The following is a 27,484-nucleotide window of genomic DNA, read 5'->3' as shown; positions in this document are numbered from 1 at the left end:
AAAGACATCATATATTCACATTTTTCTTCCTGTGGGTCTCACTCCCACCCCTGATCACTCAGCCCGCCTCGGAAAACCCCTCGCCATGGCAAGTTTTGGTTTTCTGTGGTTAAATGGGAGCCGGCACCCAAAACCCCGGCGCCGGACCCTCCCCTCGCCCCGCCGCATATGTCGCCCTCCGTATAGGTGCACACACACTGGGTTGGCGAGATACATATGTCTCAGCCCTGTTCTGCTTGTACGCTCCCCCACTGTGGTACCCAAAGCATCTTCAGCGACCCCCCCGCGCCCCGTCCTCCGCCAGCCCCTTCTCCCCCCCCTCCCCAGAACATTAACAGCCCTTTTCCTACATGGCACTGATGCTTAATGCTGCTGTAAACTCCCACATGGTCTATAAACTTGGATTTTACAACTAGCATTCCATTTTAGCTCGCGAAAACTTTGAACTAGGCCTACAGTTTCATTGTGCTGCAGTTGAACTGGAGCCTTGGAAAAGGCGGGGGGGGGGGGGGGGGGGGAAAGGAGAAAGCCAGGGAGGGGGAGAGAGAAGAGGGGGGGAAAAAATTCCCTGGGCAAGACTCCCTTATTTGTTTACTATTTACTGCGGAAGTCTTTTCCTTTAGCCAGACGGGGTAATTAAGAAAAATTAAGCTGTTTAGTGCTGCAGTCTTTATTACAATGTCTAGACTAGCCGCTTTTGTCCGGACAGCCGCTGCTGTTACGGAGCATTAACTGCCTCTTCTGACCTCCCGATATTCACCTTATTGCACCTCTCTCTAGTTTTCCTAACCTTGGGAAGGTTTGGCAAACACTCATTAAAGAAAGGTGCTTTCCCCCACCCCTCTCTCTTTATTTTATTTTTGCGGTGGAGGATAAGCCCCCTCCTCAGTCTGGTCCCGGCGCGCAGCTACATCTGCCAGGAAGATGGCTCCTATCTTCAGCTTGTCTATTTTACTTCGCAGCCCGGGGGGAAAAAAAAAAAAAAAGGAAAAAAATCCCCAAATCCCCTCCTTACGCCTAGTTTATTGAATGTAAAACTTAGGCGAGATTTTAGGCCGGGGGCAAGCGTCCTTTCAGCTGGCAGCCTTTGCAAAAATAAATATAAGGAAATAAAGCAGCGCTTCGCCATCCTCCGAGCCCCTTTTTCTTCCCTTTCCCACTCTTGTAATGAGAAACATGCCTCTGAACATCCTTTCAAGATCATATCGTGGTGTAACCAGGACGGGTCTATCACGAAAGCTTTAAGTTGGTTTGCATTTAATCGCGGGGGGGGGTGCGTAGGGGCGTTCAGATGGGTGCAAACGAAGAACATTTTTGTGGGTTTAGCATTTTTTTTCCCCTACCGTTGTCAAATAAAATCAGAAGACACCATCAAAGGGGTTTTCATTCAACAGGGTTGTATTTAAAAGCAAGTATGAGAATTTTACAAGAACACTCTCAATGGATGGGAATATAATGTGCTGTTTCTTGGCTGCTGGGGGTTTTATTCCCCCCCTCTTTGTCCCACCCCCCCCGCCCTCGTCCATATGCACAATCCCATCAGAAAGCAGGAGAGCATCCAGATTGGAAACCTCGAACATAACCCCCCCTCCCCCCCAAAAAAAAACCACCCCCCCTTCCGAATTGTTGTATTTACACAAAATACATGCACCACATCACCAACGGCATCTTCGGGATTTCTTTGTCCTTGAAAACGTTGTGTTGCTTTCGGACACTGCGAGAAAAAAGTCATTGTGCAAACAGGGTAAAAAAAAAATAATCACTTTTATGCCCTGTGCCTGGGAGTTGAACTTGTTTTCCTTAAGCAGGAATTTAAGGACTTGACTTTGCATTTGTGCTTTGTATAAGGTATCCTTGACTCATGGAAATGCAGCTTGTTTCTCGGTGTAATTACAGTTTCATTCATTTTTAAATTTTTGGTTTTTTACGAAGACTAATATATTGTTCTCATGAAAATGCAAAAAGATTAACTACAACCGGAAAACAGTGAAAGACATCTGGAGCCAAATTCAGAGTAGGATTAGTGGGCCAAGAAAAATCCTATAAATTTCAGTTCGCTGATGAATACAATGAACTCCACACCAAACGTGTGCTCTAAGGTGGAGGTTTCATATTAATGCCAGTCCTATTAGAGCAGATTGCAGCGAGTCCCATGAATACGGATGATGATATTTCTGATATGCATTCAGGTATTTAAACTCCTATGGAAGAAACCCACACCACAATGACCGCAAAGAGGCTTTTAAGAGGGGAAATTCTAATAAAATGGTCAAATAAAATCATAATGTAGAACAGCTTGCAATGTCTTTATTTGCCACAGAATTTCACAGAGTATCCCGGGGACTCACTTTACATACACAAAGAATTGGTTTTAATTATTATTCTTTTTCAGGATTTTTTTTCTCTTGTTCTTCGTCTCCCATTTCGGGGGGAAGGGGGGAGGGGGGAAGAAAAGAAAAGAAAATGAAAAAGAAAAAGGATAAAGGAAAAAACCAGCACTACGAAATTTATTTACAAACCATTTCAGAGCCAGTTATTGCAAATGTATTTTCTCCTGGATTTACCCCCTCCCGACTCCAAATGTAGGAATGATACTGCAGAGGATATATATATATGGATATATACACGCTCACTCCCATATATATATGCATATATATATTTTTAGATAGAAAAGGTGGATGGAGGAGGTGGAAATAATGACCTTCCTTAGTACACAGATGAGCGGGGTGGGTATGAATGTGCACACACACACACATAGAAGGACACACATGTCTGTGTGTGCATACGCACACACACACACACACACACACACTCTCTCACCCCAGATGAAGTGATTCGATCCTAACAGGGAGACTTTGGCCGCTCTTGTGATAACACAGCTGCATACTGAAATCACCGTGGTAGTAACACCCAGCACTGCGATTTATTCAAATGGACAGGGTGCCAAAATAATAATATACAATAAAATAATAATAATAATAATTAAAAAAGGGTGAATCCCAACCTGTTCAGGAAAAAAAAAAAAGAAAAAAAAAAAAGAAAAAAGTTAAATAAAATGTTCATGGAATTCAAGTCCTTGAAGCGGGAACTGAAAGAAAATCTCACTCCTTTTGTTACTCAGCACTGTCCCAGACATACAAATATAAGTAACGAAAAGGCTTAAACTTTGAGGTTGCTTTGTCGACTCAAAGGGCAAACCCATGCTCGCAACTGTTCCTCCTCAATACACAGACACTTCACCAGGAGAGGGGATTTCAAAAGATGTTCACAACAAGGGATTTCCAGAGAAATACTGCAGGCGGTCTCTGCTTAATTTTTTTTCTTTCATTCTTCTGTTCTGAAACCAAATTTTAACCTGTCGGTCAGTGAGATTTAACATCCTAGACAACTGGAGCCTTTTTTCTTTGTTTATATAGACATTGAAGAAAAATTCTCTCTCTAGCTCTCTGATCTGGAATTTCGAATAGGGGCATCTCTTCTTCCTCGTTCTGGGAGCACCTTAAAAGAACCAGAAGGCAGGGTAAATATCCTAAGGAAATGTAAGACACAGACCCATCTTCACAGCTGACCAGATAGATCGGAGCAGCTTACTAACTTCAGTTATTAATGCAGGGAGGAGATATCTTCCAGCAGTTCGCCTATTGTTAGGGGTAGCAGAGGTGAGGTTACACAGGGTCTTAAGGACCGTGGTGTAATTATTTTCCCACTGCACGGGGCTTAACGCAGGCACATGCAGACATTTTGGTTGGAGATAGGTTATTTTTTAAAAATAAAGAACAGCCTAGGACGGGAGGCAGCAGGCTGCTGGAGCAGGGTTTAGAGAGGCTGGAAAAAAAACCCCACACCACACCACACCACGCTCAGCTGCAAATCTGTTATCTGTATAGAAACAGCATGAGCAAGGTTGGAATTAGAGGAACTAGATATTATGTTCCGCATAAGTTTTTTATTAACTCCAGTCCTCGCCACACACGCAAAAAAGAATCAAAGTAAAAGAGAACTTAGCATCTGAGCTGCAAAAGGGGACTTGCATCGCGAAAGCAAATAGGAAAACAAAACAGCCCTCCCCTCTTCCCAAAAGATCCCCACGCTGAACACTAACTTGCAAAGCTGCCTAGATTCAGCCTTTAAAAAACGCTCCAAGACTGCCTAGAAAATGTGAGCGCATGCAAAAAAAACCCAACACAACAACAACAAAAAAACCCAACACAACCAAAAAACAAACCAACAACCAAACCACACACAACACCAGAAGACCCAAACAACCAACCACGTAAGTAAAAGCCCTTCCTGACAAAAGCTAGACGCTCCACTGGGCTTGGAGGAGAATAAATGCCACTTTAAACAGAAAAGTAGAAGAAAATGCTCAGCTTTGCCTGCAAATTCGGCAGATTTCCCCTCAGCACTGCACCCCCACCAAGAGAAAAGACTCAACATACAGTTTTAATTAAACAAAAAAAAAAAAAACCCAAACAAAAAAAAAAGCCGCCCCAAACATTTTGCATGCATCTTAACGCCTAAAAGAAAGCACAGGCAGCTAAAGTAGTGTTCTGCCCAATTGCCTTTTACCCTCAGCAACCCGGGACCAAATCCTTTTAAAATGCTCATGTAAGTTCATGATCAAAGTTAATATTTGTCACGATGGTGTGCTTTTAAAATTTCACAGACTCTAAGATACTGTGTCTGCGCCTAACATCTCCATTTTTTTCAAAGAGCTTTTCCCATCGTAAAAATTCTTCTCGTTGGAAGAAAGAGCTTTGTAGGTTATAATAAAATCCTTTGAATGCTTATAAAACTCCACATAAAATTTGACCGACAAAACACACGGGCTAGTCCCTTAACCTTTCCATTTACTGCTCTACCTACTCGAATTGCTGTTTTTGCTTCCTTCCTTGGTGACAGAAGAGGACGAGGCTGAAGACCCTGGGTTTGTGTTTTCCTCCTCATCTTCCGGGTCTATACCTTGCTCTCCGCGGGATGACAGTGCGTGGGGTTGGGACTCTGCCTCCACTTTGCCCTCACCCTTCTGCAGGCAGGTCTCCGTCGGATTTTCCGCCCCGCAATAGGCATTTTCGAAGAAGCGGTCGAAACCTTGGGGCAAGACAGTGTTTTTGTTCATGCTGGTGTAGAATCCCGTCGATGCCGGGTGGTTGGAGCTGGGGTGGTGGTGGCTGTACACGCTCTCGTTTTTCATTAGCATTTCGGTCATGGTGGAAGGCGGGATGCACTCTCTATGCATCAGATCTTCTGCGGAATAACACGAGGCGTAATTGCTTCGGTGGTGCCATTTACTTGAGGGGTCTAGACCATAGGAGACCTCTCGCACGGGCTGCACTTGCGAGAGGTTGGTGGAGTAAGGGTAGGAGATTTGGCGAGAGGGGGCCTGTGGCAAGAAAGATGACACAGTTGAAAATTCAGGGACGTAATAGGTACAGCTGGGGAGGTAGAGATTAGAAGCGCAACCTGCCCTTTCTCCAAACTCAGCGCTCCTCTCCTTACGCGACTGGGAGCAGAAGTTGCCCAGGTTCACCGAGTTAAACATCTTTCTCCTTTTCTTGCTCCTATAGCTAGATGTTTTGGATCCGATGTGCGGAGGGGAAAAAATTTGGGAAGGCGAGATGACGCGCTATCCGTCTTAGTCGCTCCGGAGGACACGTGATCCAAAGTAGATATTGTCATATATCAGTTTGGAGCACTTAGATGCGTAGGAGTGGTTCACTTAGGTAAGATCTCAGAGGTTCAAACGATTGGTTTGCAAACACCGCAGAAACATTATGAAAATCAATTGCAGATTTGTATTCATTTTCCTGAAGGCACACCCCTCGTCAGCATTCACAGCAGAACAAGTACAAGGGGTGGCTTGTGAAGTTACTGCTTTTTTTTTCCCTTGCCTTTTTTTTTTTTCCCTTCCTCCTCTCCTTACTATTTGGATTCTGCTTGCTGCTTTTCAGCAGGGTTTGGAGATGGGGTGGGGGGGATTTGGGCTGGGGAGGGGGGTGGTGGAGGGAGGGTCTTAGGGAGCTCGAACGGCGTTTTTCCACCCTTTTAAAAAATATTTTAATTACGCTGATTGCTATAATTTATCATTATGGCTATTTCTATCCTTAGAAGTGTTCCTGAACAGACTTTAGGTAGCTCAATAAAATCGCTGGAGGCGCAGAAGTAAGTTTTCCAACATTTCCCAAACCTTGCTGCAGGCGGGAATGCCCAGCTACAGCTAGGCTGCTAAATTATAACTAAAACTCTATATATCTCTCTATCTGGGAGTGAGGGGGTTGGTGCTAATTAACGAGCTTCTAACATACGCTAATTATGTTGATCTCTATGTGCACATCAACTATACATCAGCCAAGGTAGCATGCTTTATGGAGAATATACCATTTAAGCAATGGCAGTGTGCAGGGGATCGTGTAAAGTTTCCAACTTTAAAGTTAAAGCAGGCCTGGCTTAATGACTTTTAATATCGAATTAGTGATATATCAAGGAATAGAACAAATGAATTAAGTCAATGTCTAATAAATATTCGAAAACCTCTTTTTATGTTTGGTTAAATATTTATTACGTAAGAGTGGCATATTGAATATTTAATGCAATTGTTTATTGTCAATCAATGAACATACTTTCAGCAATACTCTCATCATTTATTCCTCCAGCTGAATTTAAAAAGATATTCTTATTAAAGTAATTTGTTTTCTCTCCTGTGCCCCGGGAGCCTCCTCTTCCTCTGTCCTTCTGCATTTTCATACTAAAAAGCAGGGATACCGAAGTGCTGCCAGATATTTTGCGAGTTTTGCAAAGAATTATTAGGCGGGTGGGGGAAAAAAATAAATCTCTTCTGCAAACTCATTGGAAAGGTGCACCTGAAGGACGCGTAACTTGCGCGGTACCAGGCTCCGCGGGGTTATCCCACTGCCTTTAAACAGTCCTGAAAGAACAAAATTGCCTGCAACAATTGGGCGCTAATAGGGATTTCACCTGGATTAGAAATCATCTGTCTGAGGGGGAGAATATTTCTCTGTCGAGCAGAGGTGGCTGCTTTCATCTATGGATTAAAATATTGCAGCACATATTCCCCTCCCCCTCCCCCCCCCTTTTTTTTTTTTATCCTTTTCTTTACAGGATGCTACTTAGGCATTTTCCCCCGGAACTATCCCTTTTCAAACGCCCAGTAAAAGGAAGAATAAATGAAAATATTAAATTGCCCACACATAAATCCGAACTAAACTCCATCATGGGATCTCTTTGGTGATGGGCTGAACACTGCGAACAAAAACTGATGTACCAGGAGAGAGTGAGATGCTTTTCTGGAGAGGATCTTGTCAAATCCGAGTTGCAGTCATTTCAAACAGCAAGAAGGAAAAAAGGCAAATCTCAGCATCAGAGCTCTGAGCCTTAGGAGAAGCAGAAAAAGCCTCGACGGCTGCCGTGTTTTCGCTTTGCTTCCCGAAAAAATAACGCATAAACTCATCCGAAAATAACCAATTCACCAAAAGGGAGCAACAGAGGGTCCCAGCCCCGCGCGGGGATGTCCCCCTTGGAGCTGGGCATCCCTGGGCAGCTCCTTTTTTCACTTCGCTCTTGTCTATTTAATTTTCTTTAGTTTGCCAGCACCCAGCCTGCTGTTTGCACTGTAACCCGGGGGGTTGCTTAATTCCTAGGCGAGATGTAGAGAAATGGGGAGAGAAACGCATCTCGAGCAGCCGGACGAGCTGCAGCCTCTGCTACTAAAAATATACATATCCTGCGATTCTGCAGCAATGCAAGGGGGAAAAAAAGGGGAGGGGAAGTTGATTTTCAGGGAAGAAAACAGCCTCACAAGCCCGTACCTTTCAGCCGAGCAGAGCGCGAAGGATTTCAGGATGCTTGGGCAAAAAAATACAGTGGATATTTCAGTAGAGCTTTCCAAAGTGTGGTGCTTATCAGGCGGTGTGACCGGATTTTTATGTATTTATTAGGAAATCTTGAAGGGAAACATGGCGGCTTCACATGCTAAGGTTGTGTGCTCTTCCTCACTTTGAGCCTTCTTCATCTCCTTAATGCAACAGCACACTCTTGATCATTTATTCTCATTAATATCTGGTCCGTCCGTGTGTGTCCCCCCCCCCCCTTCTCTAGCTTTATATTTTCTATTTAAAGAGCCGTTCTCATAAAACCCTTTTTATAAGGGATCCGGGCGTGTGAGTCTTTCATGAGTGCGTGTGTGTGGAGATAGAGATATACACACATATAAATATGTCTGTAATTGCAAAATGAGCTGTGTTTTCCTCTCTAATGCACCGTTTGGCTGATGAATACATATATATATATATATAAGGGCAAGAACTCTGGCTGCAGAGATGGATTTCTTCAGGTTTGTAATCTGCCCTATTTTATGACTTGGACGTCGTTTTGGGCAAAACTTTTAATTAAAGTGTCAGCGATCTTTTAACTTGGCTTTTTATGGACCAATATTAATACTAACTACAAACTAATAATGTTAAGCTATTGTTTATGAGTGTAATTATTTTTCCCCCCAAATCCCTCCTGTTTGAAACCTGCGTGGAGGATCTTCTCCCTCCGATCAAAAGGGGAAAGGCTTTAAGATATATTTTTTTGTTATATTTATTCTGATCTTGATTCCATAGGAAGCCTGTAGGCGTGAAGCTCTGCGTCCAGAGGAGGAACTTGAGCGTGTTGTTAAAAAAACAATACCCGAGCAGCTCCTTACACCTAAAACAAAGCACATGCACCCCCCAAAAAAGCCCAACACAAGGGCAAACAACAAAAATCCGTGTGGCATAAAACTCGCCTTCTCTCCTCTAGGTGCGTGAATAATTTATTGCTCTTCGTAGGTAAATACATCTAAACCAAGCCCTGGTGTCGTTTTGGTTTTTAAACCCAGTTTAAAGGGTAGGATTTGCCTGCTTCCTGCAAGGAAGCAGAGAAGAGGCAGCTGTGGAGTCACAGCACTTGAATTTGACCACCAAAGTGACCACCATAAAACGGAATGAAGGCTGGCGGCTCGCATTCCTTTTGGTTGCCCTTTAAAAAAAAAAAAAAAAAAAAAAAAAAAAAAAAGAAAAGCTATGCCCTAAAGTCATTTGCCTTAAAGCATCCAGAGCATGAGCATTTCAATCCCTTCATTTTTAAAATCTGCTTCATTTCCCAGTGAATGGGAAAGGTTACAGCGTGGAGGAGAAAATTAAAGAAAAGCTGTATGTGTGCTCTTTAAAGGGTAAAAAAATATTTAGGGGAACCTGAGAAGGGGGAAGGAAATGTCTGATTTTGTAGATTCTGATATAACGGTGTGTATAAGATGAAGCTGCCCCGTCTAGAAGATTATTTCCCCCCTTTATTCAGTTATTTCTCAGCCAGAGGAAAGGAAAAGGAGGCGGCAGGACCGAGCTTGTCGCTCCTTGTGCCTCCTCTGCAGCTGGATATATAAATACCCAGCTTTGTCCTGGCATCTCAGCCGCAGACCTCTCTACCCAAACTGCCCCAGCAGAAAAAGCAAAGTGCAAGGGAAAAAAAAAAATTTCCACCCCCCCACCCCCCCAAGCAACCCTCCCTTGCTCCTGAGTCTGCACTCATTTGCCTGATATAATGCAAACACTTAACACATTTAACAGCGTTTTCAGCAGGCAAATAGGCTCAAGGCTTGTAAGATGTGTTTTGCGTTACTAACAGGAATTTTAAGGGGATGTTAGAGGCATTTCGTGACCAAAAAACATTGTAGCGATTGTACCAAAATCAAAAACTTGGAGTTGTGAAAGTTGGCTTTAGCTGATCTGTGTAAACATCTGAAGTTATATTTTGATTTAGGTTAATCCTGTACTTGAACTCTTCTCAATAAATCATTCCTCTTTTTTTTTTTTTTTTTCCCCTCTCATTGGGGAGAGAAGATATTTTTTTTCCTTCCCCCCCAAGCTGGAGTTATCTGAATGCAGTGTAAATTTGTTAGCAATCTCCCAACTCAGGTCAAAAACTTTTTTGTAAGTATTGCCATAAAGAAGTCTTTGTCCGAGCCATACAGTGGGGAAACTACTGACGGGGGTGGGGGGGATGGGGGTGGGGGGTGGGAAGGAAGAGGGGACGAGAAGAAAAATAAATAGAATAGAATAGATTTTATACCAACCTGGCTTACCACGCTACTCATTGCTACTTACTGTGCTCTCAAGATATCTGCTGCAAAATTTAGACCCTGAACCTTTCCCTATTTCAGCCAGTTGATCAGAGTTTGCTTTGCCTCCTGCCTTGGGGGAAAAAATAAAGGATTTTTTCCAACCTGCATTGCTAACCTGTGCTCACTCGGGGCTGCAAATGCATTGTGAGTGGGGGCAAAAAGCACTTCTTAAGCAGATGCATCTCCCAGTAGCCGCAGAGATGAGCTTTGCTTTTGCTAAATAGGCTCCAACTTCTGATGTCTAATGACTTTGGCCTATCAGATGTTCTCAAAGTGATTTTTCCCTCCCTTCCACGACGGTACAATACTTCCTCAGATGGACTTATAAAAAAAAAAAAAAAAAAAAAAAAAAAAAGCCAACACACACAGAGAAAGAGAAAGAGAGGAAACTCAGGCCAGTAAACAGATTACTAGACACCGCGTATGTGTACAGGAAATCTGAAGGGAGAGACAATAGCTACAAGTGGGAAGCGCTTGGGAAATATTATTGTCCCCAAATGGCAAAGATAAATTTAATTGGATGGATGCCAGGCTGCGAAAGAAAACTATATAAGCTGTGAACAATTCAAAGGGGGGGGGGGGGGAGGGGGGAAAAGACTTAGATCTCTCTAGACCTGAGCTGCAAGTTCAAAATCATGTGGACTTAATCAAGATAAAAGCAGATTGAACTATGCTTCCCAACCGCAGGCAAGGCTGGGACTGTCTGGGATAAAAATGTGTGGCGGGTGTCGGATTCACATAGAAGTGATGCCGCAGAGGCGTTAAGAAGAGTTGGACTTAATAATAACCAATATAAGTAACACTTTGCCAATCGGCCTTCCCACTTATTTTTATTTTCTCCTCAGCCACGGGTCCTTCCCCACCTTCTCCACAGGGAGAGCTGAGGCCGGGGGAATATCAATGCCTGTGTGTTTCCAGCTATTTATTTACATTATTTTCCTCGGCACAGCTCAGTCGCAGGGAGCTGCTGAAGCATGTGAGGTTGGGGAATTCAAGTAAAACTTCACAGCGTGCTAAAGTCGCTCCTAGAGCCGCCGCGAAATTCAGCTTAGAGGAGACAGGAAACCCAGAGGACCTCGTTAAGCAACACCTATTTCTATTCCACAGCCTCCCTCTCTTTCCCCTCCCTCCAAACCTCTAAAAATACTTATTTAAGCACAAAGGAAGACATATAAAACACACCCAAACCTTTTAAAAATATCCTTTATTCGCCAGACATTCCCTCTTGATAACTTTAGCAGCGCCACTAAAATGTGAAAAACTGTGTAAAAAGTCGGAAATTGTGTCAGGGAAAATGTGTTTTCTGTTGGGTAACCCATTTATTCGCAAAATAGCCCCGAAATGCGAAGTTCAGAATAGAATGTGTGCTGCTAATCCTCCCCAGACTTATTAAAACCGCACACACGTTTGCATGCGTGGTATTTAATCCTTAAATACTCAGGAAATAATTTCCATGATTGCACTTCAATACTTTGGCTCCCGCATCCCCTTTTAAAATGTTTTTTACTTTTGAAATATTTTTTCCCCCACAACAGCTAGCAGCTAGATGTATTTCCCCCAGATAACCATTGATCAAAGGCGAATCTCAACAGTTTATGGGGATAACTTCAATAATTCGCAACTGAGGGCGGGGCGGCGCTGGGCTCTTTCTTCCATCCCCGCGTTAATCAGCATAAAATGAAACAAAATTTTTCAGCTGCTTCACGGGGTGACATTTTCCAAACGTATATCCAGCTTTTAGAAGATAAATGCTGCCGGCGAAGGAGCGGAAGGTATAGCTATGGCAAATGCCTGTGTCCACCCCTCTCCACCTACCTATGTAGCTGATGGATGGACCTGCCTTTCCCTATGCACTCACGGCCCCTCTCCTATATCCCCTTTTCGGCTGCAGAGGCAGAGGGACAGGGGCACAAAAATCTCTTCTAAACAAGTTGCTTTACTTTGTGCCCTCCGCGAGAAGCGCGGCTCCTTTACTCCCCTGCAGAGGATAAAGTGACGTTCGCATCTTTTTCTTCACCGGGGGTGAGGCTTGGGTGTTTTGCTGGTGCCATGGTCAGTTGCAATGAATACATACCTAAATTAAAAGTACCCAGACCTCTTATTAAAGTGCTGGCTTCAAAATACCTCATGTAGTGAGAACAGATAAATTATGGATTAAAAATCGGTCCAATAATCGGACTCTTACCTAACCCCTCCTTCTGGTCCCTCCCGTGCATTTTCTTTCTTTCTTCCTTTCTTCCTTCCTTCCTTTCTTCCTTTCTTCCTCGCTTTCTTTCCCTCTTTCTATTTCTTCCTTTCCATATTTATTAGACAACTGTGAGCCTATAGCATGGGTAATTTGTGCAATAGTCTGATTTTCTCTTACACCATAAATACGCATAGATCTTAATTCATTGCCATATTACAGTCATGTATGCATTCTGATTGAATACTTCTATGGATTTCTATCCCGTAGAGCACAGATTTGCCTAAATAACTACATAGTTATCTTTTCATATTAAACAAAGGCAAATATATGCAAAATTGGCTGCTCCATTGCACTAATCTCCTTCCACCCTTTCCGGTGTTAGGTATCCAACACAGCATTTCTTTTAACCTTTGAGTAAGATCTAAAGCAGAGGTCGAAAATCAGGGGGAATATGTGATGGCCTTTTCCCGCGGAAGTGGAAAATAAAGGAAAGAGGAGCCGTCCCCCCTCCTCCCGGTGTTTTTGGGGGCAGCCGGGCTGCGGCATCGAGCGATGCTCGGGCCCCTTGCAGGGTTACGGGTTTCCAGACGGTCATTGTCACGTCTATGGAGCCTCTCCGTGACCGGGGGGACACACACCCCATCGCCCCCCTCCCCAGAGGGGACAAAGCAGGAACAAAAAATCCCCCAAACGAGGAATATCCACATTTTCATGGGTTTCATCCCCGCTGAGGGCTCGGCTCGGCGCAGGCAGCCCCCGCGGCTGGCAGGGGAGGCGGGAGAGGGAGGGGAGATTTGGGGGCCGGGGTCGGGGGACAGGGGGGTGCAAAGACACAGACCCAGACCTGGCGAAAGTTCCCTCCCCGCCAAGCTTTTTCCTCTTGCTGCCGCTTTCCCACGGCTCAAGCGCGGTGGGTTTGGGTGATTTTTGCCGTTTCGGGTGCGTTGGGTTGGCTTCTCCTCCTCTTTATTTGTTTTTTTTTTGTTTGTTTGTTAGGTTTGGTTTTTTTTTCTGGAGTGCAAAGGTTCAGGGTGAAGTCAGCTCCGGGTGAGGAGAAAGGGAGACGGGGGAGGGACAGCACACGACTTACTGCAAGGCGAGAGGTAAAGGGACTCAGCGATTTTATCCACCCCGGCTTGCACCCGACCCCCCCTTTCCACCCCTTTCCCTGGGTGATTGTTTATCTATTATTAACCTCTTCCCCATCCCGGGCTCAGCCCCTGCTCAGATCTTTTCCAGGAGTCAAATATGAGCAGAAACCACCTTTGCCCACGCATTAAAATCCACATTATTTCATTCAGTGTATCCCCATTTTCAAGCACAGACAGCAGAGGAGCTTGGCTCAAAACCCCAAATGTCTCCTACACCCACATCCACTCCTAACCCCCCCCCTTTGATTACCCCTCTATGCCCAATTTTCCCCCTCTTTGAGACAAAAAATTCTGCCCCTCTCCCTCCCTCCACCCCCTTTTTTCTTTCTTTCTGCCTCTCTCCTTACCGAGCGAACTTCATTGTTTTCTGGAGGAAATGGTAATGTTCAGACATTAAACCTTAATTGGGCTTTTCTTTATGATGTTTAATTTCCTCCACGGCAGACGGATTTGCATCTTGCTGGGAAAAAGAGAAAGAAAAAAAACCAATACACCAACCCCCGAAGAAGAAAAAGAAGGGGGAAAGACCTTGTTTGAAGTCTGCAGTCCAGCTTAAGGGGGAGAAAGGATGAAAAAAATCAGTATTTGGAGCAAAAGGCTCCAGAAAACCCACTCCCCTTTTGCTCCTTCAGCGCTCGGCTCATCTCTCTGCCCCTCGCCGGCTGGACGGTGCGGGGCGAGGGGAAGGGGTTTGGGGTTTTTTGGTAATAATCAGGGTTGCCGCACGGAGCGGGGTGGTCGCCGGCAATGGCATTGCCCCCGGGCTGCGGCGGAGCAGCGCGGACGGCCGCGGAGGGGAGGCTGGAGCCTTAACTTGACCTTCACGTTGGAGGGCGGCTCCCGCCCACCCGACGGGCGGCCCGGACGGCTCCTCCCGCAGGCAGCGGCCCGGGCAGCGCGGCCGCCCTCCGCAGCCGCGCAAATCCACGGAGAGAAAACCGGCATAAAATCGTGTGTGTGTGTGTGGGTGCGGGGTGGGGGTTAGTGCGGGGCAGCTCCTGCCCCGGAGCCTCCCAAAAATCACAATCTCCGGAATTTATTTGCAGTCTTGAGGGGTGTGTGTGTGTGTGTGTGTGTGTGGGCAACTTTTATCCCCTGCCTAAAAACAAAATCCCGGTTATAGTCCAATAGACCCTTTCGACTCCCCGAGAAATCCGCTTTCACCCCACCGCATCCCCTTCCCCACGACCCACTCTGTCTTCTAAAGAGGCACATTTTTTCCCCAACCACCTTTTTTTTTTTTTTTTTTTTAATCCCGAAAACCATCCCAAAATCCCTTTTTCCCTATAAAAGGGGACAACGCGGAACCGCGGCAGCCAGCGCGGCTCCTTTTTCCAAATAGGTATTTTCTTTAGCCCCATTTAGGAAAAAAAAAAAAATCCATGGCAGAGCCATTTCATTGGGTTAGAGGGATTTTTTTAAAGTTTGAGGAGAGGTTCCTAGGACTTTGATGAATGCATTTTGGGTGGAAAAAAATAATGAAGTGCTTGTGCAGATGTGGAACTTTGTCGGTGTTCACCCGCCTTTGTGTGTGTCTGGGGGGGGCAGACAGATGCTTTATTTCACAGTCTCTCTATAAAGAGATAATTATATATCTAGTTATCCACCGGAGCAATAAATACTCTTCATCCACAATTACAGATGAAGATGGTTGGTTTAAATACCCATAAAGTCAGTGTTTGGGCTCTGGCTGGCAGTTGAAAATGAGGGATTGGGGGGAGAGGGAGTGGGGGTGGAGATGAGGTGTAAAGAACCACAGCGGGGAGGAACCCAAAGGAAAAGTCCTGTGGTCCCGGCAGCCCCCCCAAAAATGAGCACGACTGGGTAAAAATATCTGAATATTGCTTTATGACCTCCCCGGCAGCGGGGGGGGGGGGGGGCCGTGGTTGCGATGAATTTGTCGATCTTTGGCTGGGCGGAGGTGAGCTGTGCTGTACTCGTACCTTGCTCCTCAGTTACACACCGGAGCTGTGCACAGATATTCCCACTCCAAGGGGGGGTTCACATACAACACACCACCCCCCCACCCCCACCCCCCATGTACTTTCGTGGATTCCCGCAAAACCACATGGGATTTATTTTTCAGAGAGGAGAGGAAAAAAAAGCCCTGGCCCACACCATTATTAAAATATAATTTTTAATATTATCTCTATCTCAAGATAGTTTGAGTTGAGGTATGTAGGGCCTTTTTTTTTTTTTTTTTTTACTTTTCTTGATTTTACTGGACCTGACGCCTGCCCGACATTCCTCATTGCTACCTTGGGTCTCACACTGTACTTTTCCATACCTAATTTTTTAAATGCTTTCTCCTTTAGCAGCGTCTCGTCTCACCTCATAATAGTTTACTGGGTAATCATAAAAATAAAATGAATTTCCACACTCTCTGTAATTATCGACACTTCTCCACCCGACGTGTAGGTTTGGGAGGCACAAGAGTGTACTGGCTGCAAAAATTAATATTAATACACTTTCCCTTTGAAATAAATTAATTTTGGCAAACGTTTTTATAATGAGATATCCTGATGGTTTATATGTTCTCTGTGGCAGTGTTTGGCTAACCCAAGCCTAAAATTAAAGCACAAACTCTCTTAAAAAATTACAGGTAGATTTTTAACGCGGATTTGAGGCACATGCGCTCATATTCCAGCTAGACCAAACCACGGGCTAAATGTGATTTATTCTGACTGAGAGGGATATAAGAGTTCTGCATTTTTCTGGTATCAGAAATGGTGGTGATGGTGGTAGGGGGATCCAAATTTCTGCACTGACAAAAGCTGGCTAGATACTTTACTTTCAAAAATAGTAATTTTTTGATCTGAAATAGGGAGAAAGGAGAGCTCCCCTTCACTTAAGCTGCAGAGAAGGATAGTTAGTACGAGATTTATTGGGGACTGAGGGGCTTGTATCTTTATTTCCTATTTGAGCAACATGAAAATAAAGTCGCTTAATGAAGTCTGACTCTAAAAAAAAAATAAATACGGAGTTTGTGGAGAGTCAACAAGACGCAGCCATTAGAAAATCCGCGCAATTTAGCCGCAGTAAGGAGTACAAGCCGACTGATCTTTTTATCTTTCTCATCCTTTTCATCTTTATTATCACTCTTGTTAACAACACCAATGAGACTGGATACATATATCTCCTTTAAATGCAGTCATCCATGGAGCCATTGTAGTTGCTAGCTACAGATATATTAATTAATTTATTCTCTCAACAGTAAAATATTGCTGTGTCTACTTGCTACCTACCAAGCAATAAAAAAGAGGCTTTCTTTTCCCCCTCTGCACTTCATTAGGCTTTACCTATAAGTTTCTATTTGAAATGATTTGCTTAAAACTAATTACTTGCAATGTACTTCATTTTCCTCTCGCAGGGTCTGGAAGGTTTCAAAGTGGGGTGGGTGGCCATATGTTGATAAATGCTGCTAATTATTCCCACTCAGTGTTTATTTTACATTTATGAACCCCCACTCGGAACCAAACCAAGGCATTCTTCGGCAATAATGCACTGGCATATTAATGATAGGGGGGGGGGGGGGAGCATGGGCCTTGAAAACAGTCCCTATAGCAGCACGGGGCAGGAAAGCAAACAGTTAATTTATCACGGAATTAGCCAAAGGACGGAGCCTGAGCCACACACAGTCCAGGAGAAGGAAATCCAGCCATTCTTCTTACGTTAATGGCAATTATTATATTTATTGTTAATTGCTGTAATACTTGAAGCTACAGCCCTCTGAAATGCAGCTGCGAAGAGGTGCTTTGCTTTTGTCTGGGTTTGGGGGGGCTGAGAGGTTTGGGCTGAGGCGGGAATGCAAAATATTTCCACGCATGGACACGGGCATCTCTAAGCTGCTGGACAGGAGCCCCCAGATCAGTATTTTCCCCCGCGTGTCATTCCCACGACGCCCGTGTGCAGCCCCCCCAGCACCCAGCCCCTACTGCTGCACCCCCAGCAAGCCAAGGTGCCCCCCACCTTCATACCCACCCCCCGGCACCCACGCTGCTTTCACCTCGCTCTTTGTGCTGCTCCTTTTTGGCCAGGTCCGAGGGGCTGAGCCCACACAAAGCCCACGCACACCCGGGGGCACCTATATGCCCCCCCAGTCTATAGCACTCCATGCTCTATAGGCTACGCCTTTACTCTTTATTTGGGGGGGCGTATAGAGGGGGAAAAAAATAATTTCCAGGTCCCTCCCCTCCAGGCGAAAGCACCAACCTGGGTGTCAGCGACGTGGCCGGGTTTATTTTCTCTTGCACTTTTAAATCTTCCTGTTCTTCCTTCTGCTAAACCAGCTCTGGGGCCGCCTAGATTTGGGTGTAGAAAAAACCGATTTTGGCTCAGGAAAAGGGTGTTGTGAGAAAACGAGGAGCGGCAGAAGGGAATTTTGATTGTCTACCTCGATTTTCTCTGTTGCTCGCGGACTGGCTGATTAAACTTTGCTTAAAGCGGCTCTTAATGGCTTTGAAATGAGCTCAGCCCCAAGTCGGGCCGGGCTTTGCAGAGGGAGTTCAAAGAAATCAGACATTTCTTCTGCACAAAGGTGTCAAGAACATATCTCCTGGCTCAAAAAAAAACCTCCCTTTTTGTATTCTTGCTTTGCCCATTGTATTTCCCGCATTGAGTCTAGGCTGGAAGTACGGAAACAGGAATAAATCCCTAAAACTGACCCTCACTCATTAATATTTTCTACGATTTCTGCAGTAGCTGTGAAATAGCACCTCGGTCTTTGTCATTAACGGTAGAAATATTCCTCGCAATTAAAGAGATGAGGGTTTTCTCCCTTCGCTAACAAATCCATTTTAAAGCCGGAGCAGTGAAATACGCTGCTGAATAAAAGAAACCAGTCCAGAAATAATACAGATTTTATGGCGAAGCAACAATTTGTTCTATCCGCTCGCTGGTAATAAATAAGTTTTATCTATTTTCGCGAGTGTTTGAATGTCTTTGAAACCCAAGTATTCCTGCTCAAGGTGAACCCACTTACAATATATACAATTTATGTCACCCTATAGCACTCAAACCTGTTAGGAGTAATTCCTCCTCCTGCCCATTTTCCTCCAGATTGGTGCAGGGACACAGAAAGAAGGAAATAAAAGTGGTTAAAAGTCTAACCTGAGCTTGCTCGTACAATGTATGTGCACTTATATTCTCCTGGAGCAGGAGAAACAGACGGAAAGTGTGCACACCCGTGTTAAAAAATAATAATAATAAAAAGTTGAAAAAGTAACTATTACAGGAAAAAAGTGAGTTTTCACTCTGTAGAAAGGCCAAGCCCTGCAGATGTCCCCAACTACTGCTTCTGCATGTCCCAAAACTCAGATCTCCCCGGAGGGGAGGCTGGGTCTGGCTGCTGGAAGGAGCAGAAGTGGGGCCCATTCCTGCAGAAATATTTGCTTTCCTCCTTCTTCCTCTCCTGTCCAAATCAAGCAGCTCTTGGAAAAAAAACCCAAGATTCAGCTGCTCAGGACTGGGTGAATCCTCTCGTCATTTTGGAAGCCCCCAGGTGCACCCACCCTGTGTTGGGGAATCCTGCCCGTGAAAGTGGAGGAAAATATATTAATTTCTCTTAATCTCCTGTTTTTCGCAGAAAACCTGATCTTAACTCCATCAGGCTGAGGCTCAGGCCAGTGGCCCCCAGTGTGCCCAGACAGGAGGGTGGGCTGAGCTGGGGGTCACTGGGCTTGAGGCTGTATGCGGCCAGGACTGGGGGAAGGACCAGTTAATTCGCCATAGACCCCACCGTGGTTTTCTTTGACATTTCTTTAATAAAAATCCCTTCTCCATCTTCCAAAAGCTTTTTTTCCCCCCGGCCTCTGGGAAGCGTGTGACATCTCCCCCGAAAGGAAAAAGCAGAGAATCCATTATATACAAATATCCGCTTAGAGAGAGATCGAGGAAATAATAATCTAATTTATTTAAATAGGCCTGACGGGGTTACTTTTTTCTCTTGTTAAATGAATCTGCTGCGAATTTACGCCGAAGAAACGCAATAACGTTGGTCCTAATAACCATAACAATAAGCATCAACACGCCCGAATCTAAACCCAGTCTAATATATTTCCAATTTAAGAGCTGTGCTTTCACGTCTCATTCCCATCTTAAAGTCATACCCAGGCTATCTTTGACATTCCTCTGGTTCCTATATCCATAAGGAAACCCATCCTTATATATACATATGTACATATAAACCCATATGTACATAGGCACCGTGGGAGCCCAGGGGCAAGGAGAGGTATAGTCCTCCTGCACCCTCCACCAGAGACAAAAGAATCACAATTAGCCCACATTCGAGCTTCTTTAAAAAAAAAAGGCGTCTCAGTTGAGTTTTGCTTCCAATTAATGCTACGCGCAGGAGTATAATTCTCATTAAACCAGCAATTTGGAGATTAACTTATGCTTCTTGTTTCCCTAGGATTTTTCTAATTATATTTAGAGCAAGCAATATTTCTTTCCTTTTATAACGCATTTTACACATCCATTTAATTACCTTTTTTTTTTTTTTTTTTTTACCAAAAGATGATCTACAAGCCACAGAAGGCATGGCTGGCTAATATATTTTTTTGGTTTTGTTACTCTTTTATTAACCTTACAAGTTAATACTAATTTTAAATAGCAAACAGTAAATCACCAAATAGATGTTTTGGGCAATTTTATTTATTATCAAGAAATCACATAATAATACATTATTTTTATTATTATCATTATTTTTATTATTATTATTATTATTGTGAAGCAACTTTTTACATGACTATATAAAGCCAGAACGTGCTATAACAGACATTTGCATAGACCCTACATAGAATAGCTTGAGGTAAGAAACATTACATATGAACTATACTGCGAAGGATGCATATTAACAACCGCAATAACCTAGACTAGGGGATACAAGCAGAAAAACCGATGCCACGTACACGGAGAACAAACACAGAACGAACAGAAATCCCACCGAGCCGCCTTTTTAAAGCAATCTGGAAGAGAATATTGCATATATTTTCGTTTTCTTCGGCATTTTCTCTAGGGGTTGCTGCTGGTGTCCTGGCCTTTGTGTTGGGAAGGACGGTGGGGTGTTTTTTTCGGGGGATACAAGTGCCCCTCGGTGGGTGAAGAATAACGAAACGGATTGATTTGTTTTTTGGGATGGTGGGATTGAAACCCAACACAGCATTCCTGACATCTCACCGTAACTCACCCTCATTCCTACCTTCCCCAGACCCCAGCCGCCCTCCCCACCGCCCCTCATTGCGGGGGCAAGGGGGGGAGGGGCTGTTGGGGGCTCAGTTCAGCAAAACCTGCGTGGGTTTGGTCCTTTATTTCCTTGGAATTACACCCCCCCGCTCCCCACGACACTGCACAGCCCGAAGCGGGGCCAGCTCAGCCCTGCGACAAGGTGCTTTGAGAGCACCCAAAGCCACAACCGCCCCCCAAAATCCCCCCCCCAATCACCCCCCCAATCACCCTTCCCACCCCCCAAAATCTCCCCAAGACATTGCATTCCTCCACATCGCCTTCCTCCTTTAATTGCACATGGTTGAGCTGGAGCATCTAGAGATATATCTATATACGTGTGTGTTTTAACACATCCTAGGCTTTATTGCACAGCATCGCGCCAGGCGATACCCTCCGCGGCGGCTCTTTTGTGTGGGAGGAGGGGGCAAAAGGGGACCCTCACCCAGAAGCCAGCATTGAAGGAGGAGATGGGGGTTCTTTCTTTGGGGAAAAAAAAAAAAAAAAGAAAACACAAGTGGAAGGAAATAAAGCTGTGACATTTCCCGGGCTGGGAATTAAAAAAAAAAAGCACACAGGGGTGGGTGGAAGAAGAGGAAGCAGCCGGGGAAGGAATGGGGCTGAAGGGAGAGGGGGGATGTCTGCTGGACGCTCCTGCAGAAATAAAGCTGAAGGAAAAGGCTCCTTTCAGCCCAGGGAGGGATTTTTTTTTTTTTTTTAAGGAGTCGGCTCCATCCTTTGCAGCTCGTAAATAAAAGCATTCCTCGGCGCTGCTGGTCATGACCATGAACGCGGGGAAGCGGGAGCACGTGGTGAGCATCCAGACTTCCCAGAAAACGCTGCTTTGCCATAAAATTAATCCCCCCTCCGATATAAAACGAATGGAGCAAAGCACGGCGCGGCAAAGCACCGGGCTGCAGCACCACCGTCCCCCTCTCCCACTTCAGCTTGAATTAAAAATTCCTAATTTTTCCCACTTTTTATCCTAAATTACAATTTCCCGGTAATCTTCCCAGGACCTTAAACCTACTGCTTCCCCCGTCCTCCCCTCCCTTGCCTCACTTCCCCCCGACCTAAAAGTGCCTCGATCACCAACCTGACAAGGAATCGCCAAAACTGGTGTTTTTCCCCAGGAAATCCGAGCACACGTACAAAGAAAACTTATGCCGCATCCTACCAGGCCCCTCTCTATTGCCCTGAAAGGGAAAAAGCTAGACAAGGTTTTTGGGAGACAATCCTGTCCCTCCACAAAACTGAAACCTTTTCTGAAAGATGGGCAGTCTCTATCTGCAGCGGGCAGGAGTTTTTAGGGAGGGAAAGAAAAGAAAGCATCGCCCTTGCTAGAAACCTACGGTACTACAACCTGGCGGGCACTGGGAAAGGGAGACATAGCTGGATGGGACATCTTTCCTTAAAAAATCCCAAACCCTCTTTTAAAAAAAAAAAAAAAAGTCAGAAAATAGCGCCCAGGCGACAAAGCACATCTTTTCAGTTATCCCAGGGAAGGAAAAATGTGACTCCAACAGGCTGTTATCACCGGAGGGTACAAAAAAAGGGTTTTTTTTCTACCGATTTTCCTACGGTGTCATCAATAAACACAGCAAAACAGCGTGCATACTCCACCAGCAGCGCTTTTCCAAAGCAAAACATAATATTTTTTTTAAGAGGAAGGACGTGGTTTCAGGATAAGTGTAGAGAAACGCTGTGAATTCAAATAGAGAGAGAAAAAAGTCTCTGAAAGGCTCAGTTTGCATGGAAGGAAATTCTGATCTTTTTTTTCCTAGGAGGGTTTTCTAGGGGTATGTGTGCGTTTTCCTTTTCCTTGTGACATTCTGGCTTTGAGGACAACACCGCCGCCTCCATCAAAGCCTCATATCTATAGGGACATAGTGTGATACACATACCTCATATATTATATAGATATATACCATGTACACCGGATATATACACAGTCTTTGTCGCCTCTTCCTAGAGATCCTGATTAAGCCTAGAGATACTGATTAGACGCAAACCCTCAATTTAGACTGAGAAAAAAACATCTTGGGTCACACCGTGCACTGAAAAAAAGCATCTTCCATAAGGGTGCGGGGCTGGTCCTATAAGACAACATACCCCATACCCTTCCCCATACCCCCACCCCCATTCCTCTATTTTTGCTATTTTCCCCTCCCGCTTTCCCACTAAACACCAAACCAGCCCTAAACCCTGCGTGGCAGCCTAGGAGAGGGTCCAGGACCCACCCTCATCACCCTCAACCCCGGTCTCGCCGCCAACCGAAGGCGGGCAGGGGTGGAAATGGAAAGGGGGGGGAGCAGGACCTGCGGCCCCCGACGGCCCCGACGGTGCCCGGCGCTGCACGGAACCCTACCTGTGCTGCTGGCAAAGGACAAGTGGCTAAAGTGGCGCTCGGAACCTCCCCGTCAGCCCGCCGAGCATCTCTGGAAGCCGTCCGTCCCCCCGCGGTGCCGGCGGAGAAGATGCATTATTTTATTATTATTATTATTTCGCTGTCGGGTTTCGTATTTTAAGGGAAACCGGTTATTTATTAATATTATTTCTTTATTCATTGATTTCTGGGTAAGGATGGGTGGGGGGGATTAAGAGTGATCAGGTAAAGTCCCGGGAGCCTGGGTGAACACTAGAGTCTATATGGGTTTTTTGTTGGTGGTTTGTTTTTGTTTGTTTTTTTGTTTGTTTGTTTGTTTTTTGTTGTTTTTTTTTTTTAATACCCGACACGGACGCTTTTAAAACTTTAAAAGAAAGAAAGGGCTTGCTCTCTCAGGAGGAGTCTTTTCTTTTTCATACGCCGGTTCTGGAACCAGATCTTCACCTGCTGGTCGCTCAGGTTTAATCGGTCTGAGAGCTCCCTCCTTCTTTGGCGAGTAATGAATTCATTGACCATAAACTCCCCTTCCAGCTCTGCCAGCTGCAGCTTGGAATAGGGTTTTCTTTTTTTCCGGGACCGTGTGTGCATCGGGTACCAAGGAGCACCTGGCAAAGGGGGAGCGAGAGTTGAGCACTTGGCAAGGGGAGAAAAAAAAAAAAAAAAAAAAAAAAAAGCCTCTTTAGAAAAAAGGGCACCCACAGCACCCCTTCCTGCACCTCTCCTGTGGCCCCACTGTCCCCGGGGACCCCAGCTGTTCTGGCCGTGGGTGCTTAGGGATGCTCCCAGGGCCACGGGTGATGCGTGAGGCGGGCACAGGAGGCAGAGGAAGGGAAAGGTGGGGAGCGTTATAAGCGGGGCAGGGAGCAAAGGACTATCAAGGAGCGGGCGACTAACCTGGGACACCCCGGGAAGGGCTCCGGCTTCGCTAACAGAAAGAAATCTCTACCCCGATGCCAACTTTGAAGGCTGTGGAGTTTTTTTTTTAAGCATGCCCCACTTCTCCCCCCTTCCCTCGGGCAGACACACCTCTGCGATGTCCCCAAAAAGCACCCTGACGCTCCGCCAGCCCTCCGCGCCGCGCAGGGATGCGCAACCATTGCCCCTCTCCGCGTCTCTCTCTCTCTTCTTTTTTTTCCCCCCTCTTTTTTTATGGGATATTTACATGTTTATAGCCTTTTCTTTTAAAAGAAGCACCACCTAATAAAACATTAGGGATTTCGGTGCTACCCCTAGTGGCCTCAGCACACATAGACACGCCGCTTCCCATCGCTCAGCCCATGAATTACACCACGAAGGAGCCCCAAGCCGGCAAGTTTCCAAGCAACCCCCCCCCCCAACACGACCAGCTCCAGCCCCGAGACCCTCCTTCCCGGGTCTTACCACCGTTGCCTAAAGTGCTGCCTTGGTTCAGGGGGGAGACCAAACCCCCCGCTTCGCCGCTCGTGCCTTTATTCCCTTCATTGAGCAAGGAGGAGCTGGAGTCTGACTCCAAGGACTGGCAGGACGGAGGGTCGTGGGGCACCGCCTCGCTGGCCGGATAGTCATATTTGCTGAAATTCCCCCCCATGCCAGTGGGGAGGCTGGACTCGAGGGGCAGCAAGGCACTGTCCCTGCCCCTCTCCTCCCTCTTGAGCCCGGTGCTCTCGGAGCAGGTTTCCCGGTAATAACATTTGCTCTCCTCCACCCGGGCGAGGTCGCAGGCTCTGCCGAAGGAAGGGTTAATGGAGACGGGGCTGCTCAGGTAGGGCTGCGGGTACCCGTTGCAGGGCTCCGAGGATGCCCAGGGCAGGGAGCAGACGTTATCCCGCCGGGGGTAGGAGAGGGAAGGCAGCCCGGGCAGCTGCCCTCCGGAGGCACGGAAATTGGGGAAGTAGAAGGTGTCTCCCGTGTGGATGTTCACCAGAGGTCCCACAAAGCCGGGATTAAGGAGGTTGTGCTCGCCCATTTCCGCGGGCCTGACCGAAAGCTTCTACTTTATTGCTATCTGACATTAAACATAGTTAAACCGACGGCTCGGCCCTATTGGTCCGGGGGGGTCACGTGAGCCCCAAATTGCTCTGGGAGGGGGGGGGGCCCTCCCCTCCCCTGGCAGCCGAGACAAAACACAACAGCAAGTTCCGCCTTTTTACGCCTTTTCTTCCCCCCCCCGGCCCCTTTCACCCCCCCTCATAAAAAAATCATAAAAAAATCCCATAAAGCATTTTATTAAAAAAAAAAAAAAGCAACGGCTCCCAGCGCTGGCTTAAGAACCGCGAAGCGCCCTAAAATGTCATATTTAGCATAAAATAATCGATAGGCGAGGGTTTTGCCCCAAAACTGCTGCGCGCCCCTCCCCCGGCAACACTTCGGGGCCCTCCACCATCTGCAAAAGAGAGGCTGGTTCTCATTAATTAGCTCCTTTATTAACTAAAACAGTTCGAATTTACAATATCTCCCCAATAAATTACTATTAGATATTGTGTCATATAAAGTTTACGGGCTTTTTAAGTAGACGAATGATGGTGCCCGCAACAGGCTCATATTTACGCGCGGCGGGATGGGAGAGTTGGAGGCTATTTGCGACCTTTTCTGCTCTTTTTTATTGTTATCATTATAATTTTCCCCCCTCCTCTTGGACTAGGTGGCTTTGTCGCGGGCTGGGGGAATGCAGCCTCTTCCCAGGCTCTTGCCACTCTCTCAAGAAGGGATGGAAGATTTTTTAACAGTCCTCGATTGCTTTTATTAATGATCTGTGTCGAATAAAGCAGCCAGAAGAACACGACTGTATATAGCCTTAATTTACTCGGTATATATTCCATATGCACCAAGGCGCACACACGTATAGATTCAGTGTTCAAACCTTTTTTTTTTTTTTTTTCCTCCTTCCTTCGTTTCTGGGAAAGAATAAAAATTATAGTCCTCCCCCCCATTTCTCTGGTCGCCACCCCTGGAAGCAGAGGCACACACACACACACACACAGAGCTCCTTCCTCACCACCTTATAGCAATATATTCTACCCTCGTAACACTACAGAGCTCTTCTTCCCTCCCACCCATCGTCTTCTCTTGGTCATACTGAAAGGAGCTGCTGCAAAGGAATACAAGGGATGAAAAAAAAAAATCAATATCGGCGTCTTTCAGTGCAAAATAAATACGTTGGCGGAAGAAAAAAAAATGGAAAAGGTGTATTGTATGGAAACCGGGGACACGCAAAGACATATGAAGGTGTTTTATGTTAGATTTTTTTATATAATTTTTTCCTCTCTTTTTTTTTCTTGCTTCTTCCCCCCCCCTTTTTTTTTTTATTTTTTAAGAAACAAAAATGCCCCCCCGTCCCCCGTTTGCTGGATTTTTGCATGGCTTTGCATTCTTCCCTGCCTTAAGCGACTCCCAAGCGCTCCCCTTGCCAGGTTGACTCTGCAAAGTACCGTAAATATTCCTGTAGAGGTAAAACCGCTGCGCGGGGGCGGAGGCGCTCCGCGGAGGCTGAGCCGGGCGGGTGTAGCCGCATCTCCCCAACTGCTGCCTTTCCAGTCAGCAACTAACCTCCCTCACCGATATTTTATATATTTCTCAAGTACAAAATCATTTTTTCCTCATCTGGCAAAATGCTGGGGCTTCAGCTAATCCCCCCTCCCATCCTTGCAAGAAAAATCAGGTGCCAATAAAATAATTCATTTAGGTGCTTTTTCGTCTTCCATGGACAGCTTCTGAAGGTGGAAAACCTATTTTCCATATTTCCCATCCCTGGCACATCTATGGATATGCTACATACATACCTTGCAGAGATACGTGCATACCTTCCTACGCGCTTTGCCTGCGAAGGAAGAAATACGACTACTAGAAATATTTTGCTAGAATGAAAGTTTAGCACTTTTTTTTTTTTTTTAACCTTGCCAAGGAATTTTTCTCCCTGCAGGTATAAGTGAAAAAGCTGCTTGCGATTTCTCCAAGAGTGTCTTCTCGCTGAAGAAGAAGCGCTCGCAACGCTGGGCGAGCGTGGGGAGGAATAGTTTATATAAAAATGAGCACGTGATCCCCGGAGGTTGCCATCTGAATTGGCTTTGTTTGCTGGGTTTTTTTAAAGAAAACCCTTCCTCCACCTTGCTCTTTTCTTTGCAAAATTCCCCATTTAAGACGTGCCCGGGTGCTGCACGGCTTTGTTCTCCACCGGACCTTGGGAAAGTACATTTCTGCTTCAGAGGAGTCTCCGGGTATTTGGGGCTTTTCCTCTTTATTCAGTCTGATTTTTTTTTTTCAGGGCGAAACAAAAAATTTAATAAAATTTCACATTTACCTCTAAGGAAACATGTGGGGAGGCAGCTACAAGGGCTGAGCTGGGGAGCAAATGAACCACAAACACGCAGTCCTGCGTGGAGAGATAATGTCAGCATGGG

The 27,484-nt window shown here is 45.7% G+C and overlaps 2 protein-coding genes across 2 annotated transcripts; both read right to left on the bottom strand.

The window, feature by feature from the left end:
• Positions 1-537: 537 nt before the first annotated feature.
• Positions 538-13,713, bottom strand: HOXC11 (homeobox C11). Its single transcript, XM_080368954.1, has 2 exons — positions 4,867-13,713; positions 538-3,498 (listed from the first exon to the last, which is right to left on the bottom strand). Exons 1-2 carry the CDS (start codon positions 5,540-5,542, stop codon positions 3,266-3,268), a joined length of 909 nt encoding a protein of 302 aa, XP_080225080.1. The 5' UTR covers positions 5,543-13,713; the 3' UTR covers positions 538-3,265.
• An 823-nt stretch (positions 13,714-14,536) lies between these two features.
• HOXC12 (homeobox C12) lies at positions 14,537-27,426 on the bottom strand. Its single transcript, XM_080368956.1, has 2 exons — positions 24,489-27,426; positions 14,537-23,713 (listed from the first exon to the last, which is right to left on the bottom strand). Exons 1-2 carry the CDS (start codon positions 25,051-25,053, stop codon positions 23,475-23,477), a joined length of 804 nt encoding a protein of 267 aa, XP_080225082.1. The 5' UTR covers positions 25,054-27,426; the 3' UTR covers positions 14,537-23,474.
• Between the last annotated feature and the right edge of the window lie 58 nt (positions 27,427-27,484).

This window comes from Falco punctatus (assembly GCF_963210335.1).
Source record: "Falco punctatus genome assembly, chromosome: 18".
Lineage (NCBI taxonomy): Eukaryota > Metazoa > Chordata > Aves > Falconiformes > Falconidae > Falco > Falco punctatus.
The sequence above is the reverse complement of the archived record's forward strand: the minus strand, read 5'-3'. Positions and strand labels throughout refer to the sequence as shown.

Bases quoted from the DNA above. Each gene is read 5' to 3' on its own strand.
- HOXC11 (XM_080368954.1), bottom strand. From the start codon at position 5,542: ATGTTTAACTCGGTGAACCTGGGCAACTTCTGCTCCCAGTCGCGTAAG. The intron at 3,499-4,866 runs GTAGGTAGAGCA...GGTTCTTTTAAG, and splicing joins AAGCAAAAACAGCAATTCGA to GTGCTCCCAGAACGAGGAAG.
- HOXC12 (XM_080368956.1), bottom strand. From the start codon at position 25,053: ATGGGCGAGCACAACCTCCTTAATCCCGGCTTTGTGGGACCTCTGGTG. The intron at 23,714-24,488 runs GTAAGACCCGGG...CCCCTTTGCCAG, and splicing joins CAGCACTTTAGGCAACGGTG to GTGCTCCTTGGTACCCGATG.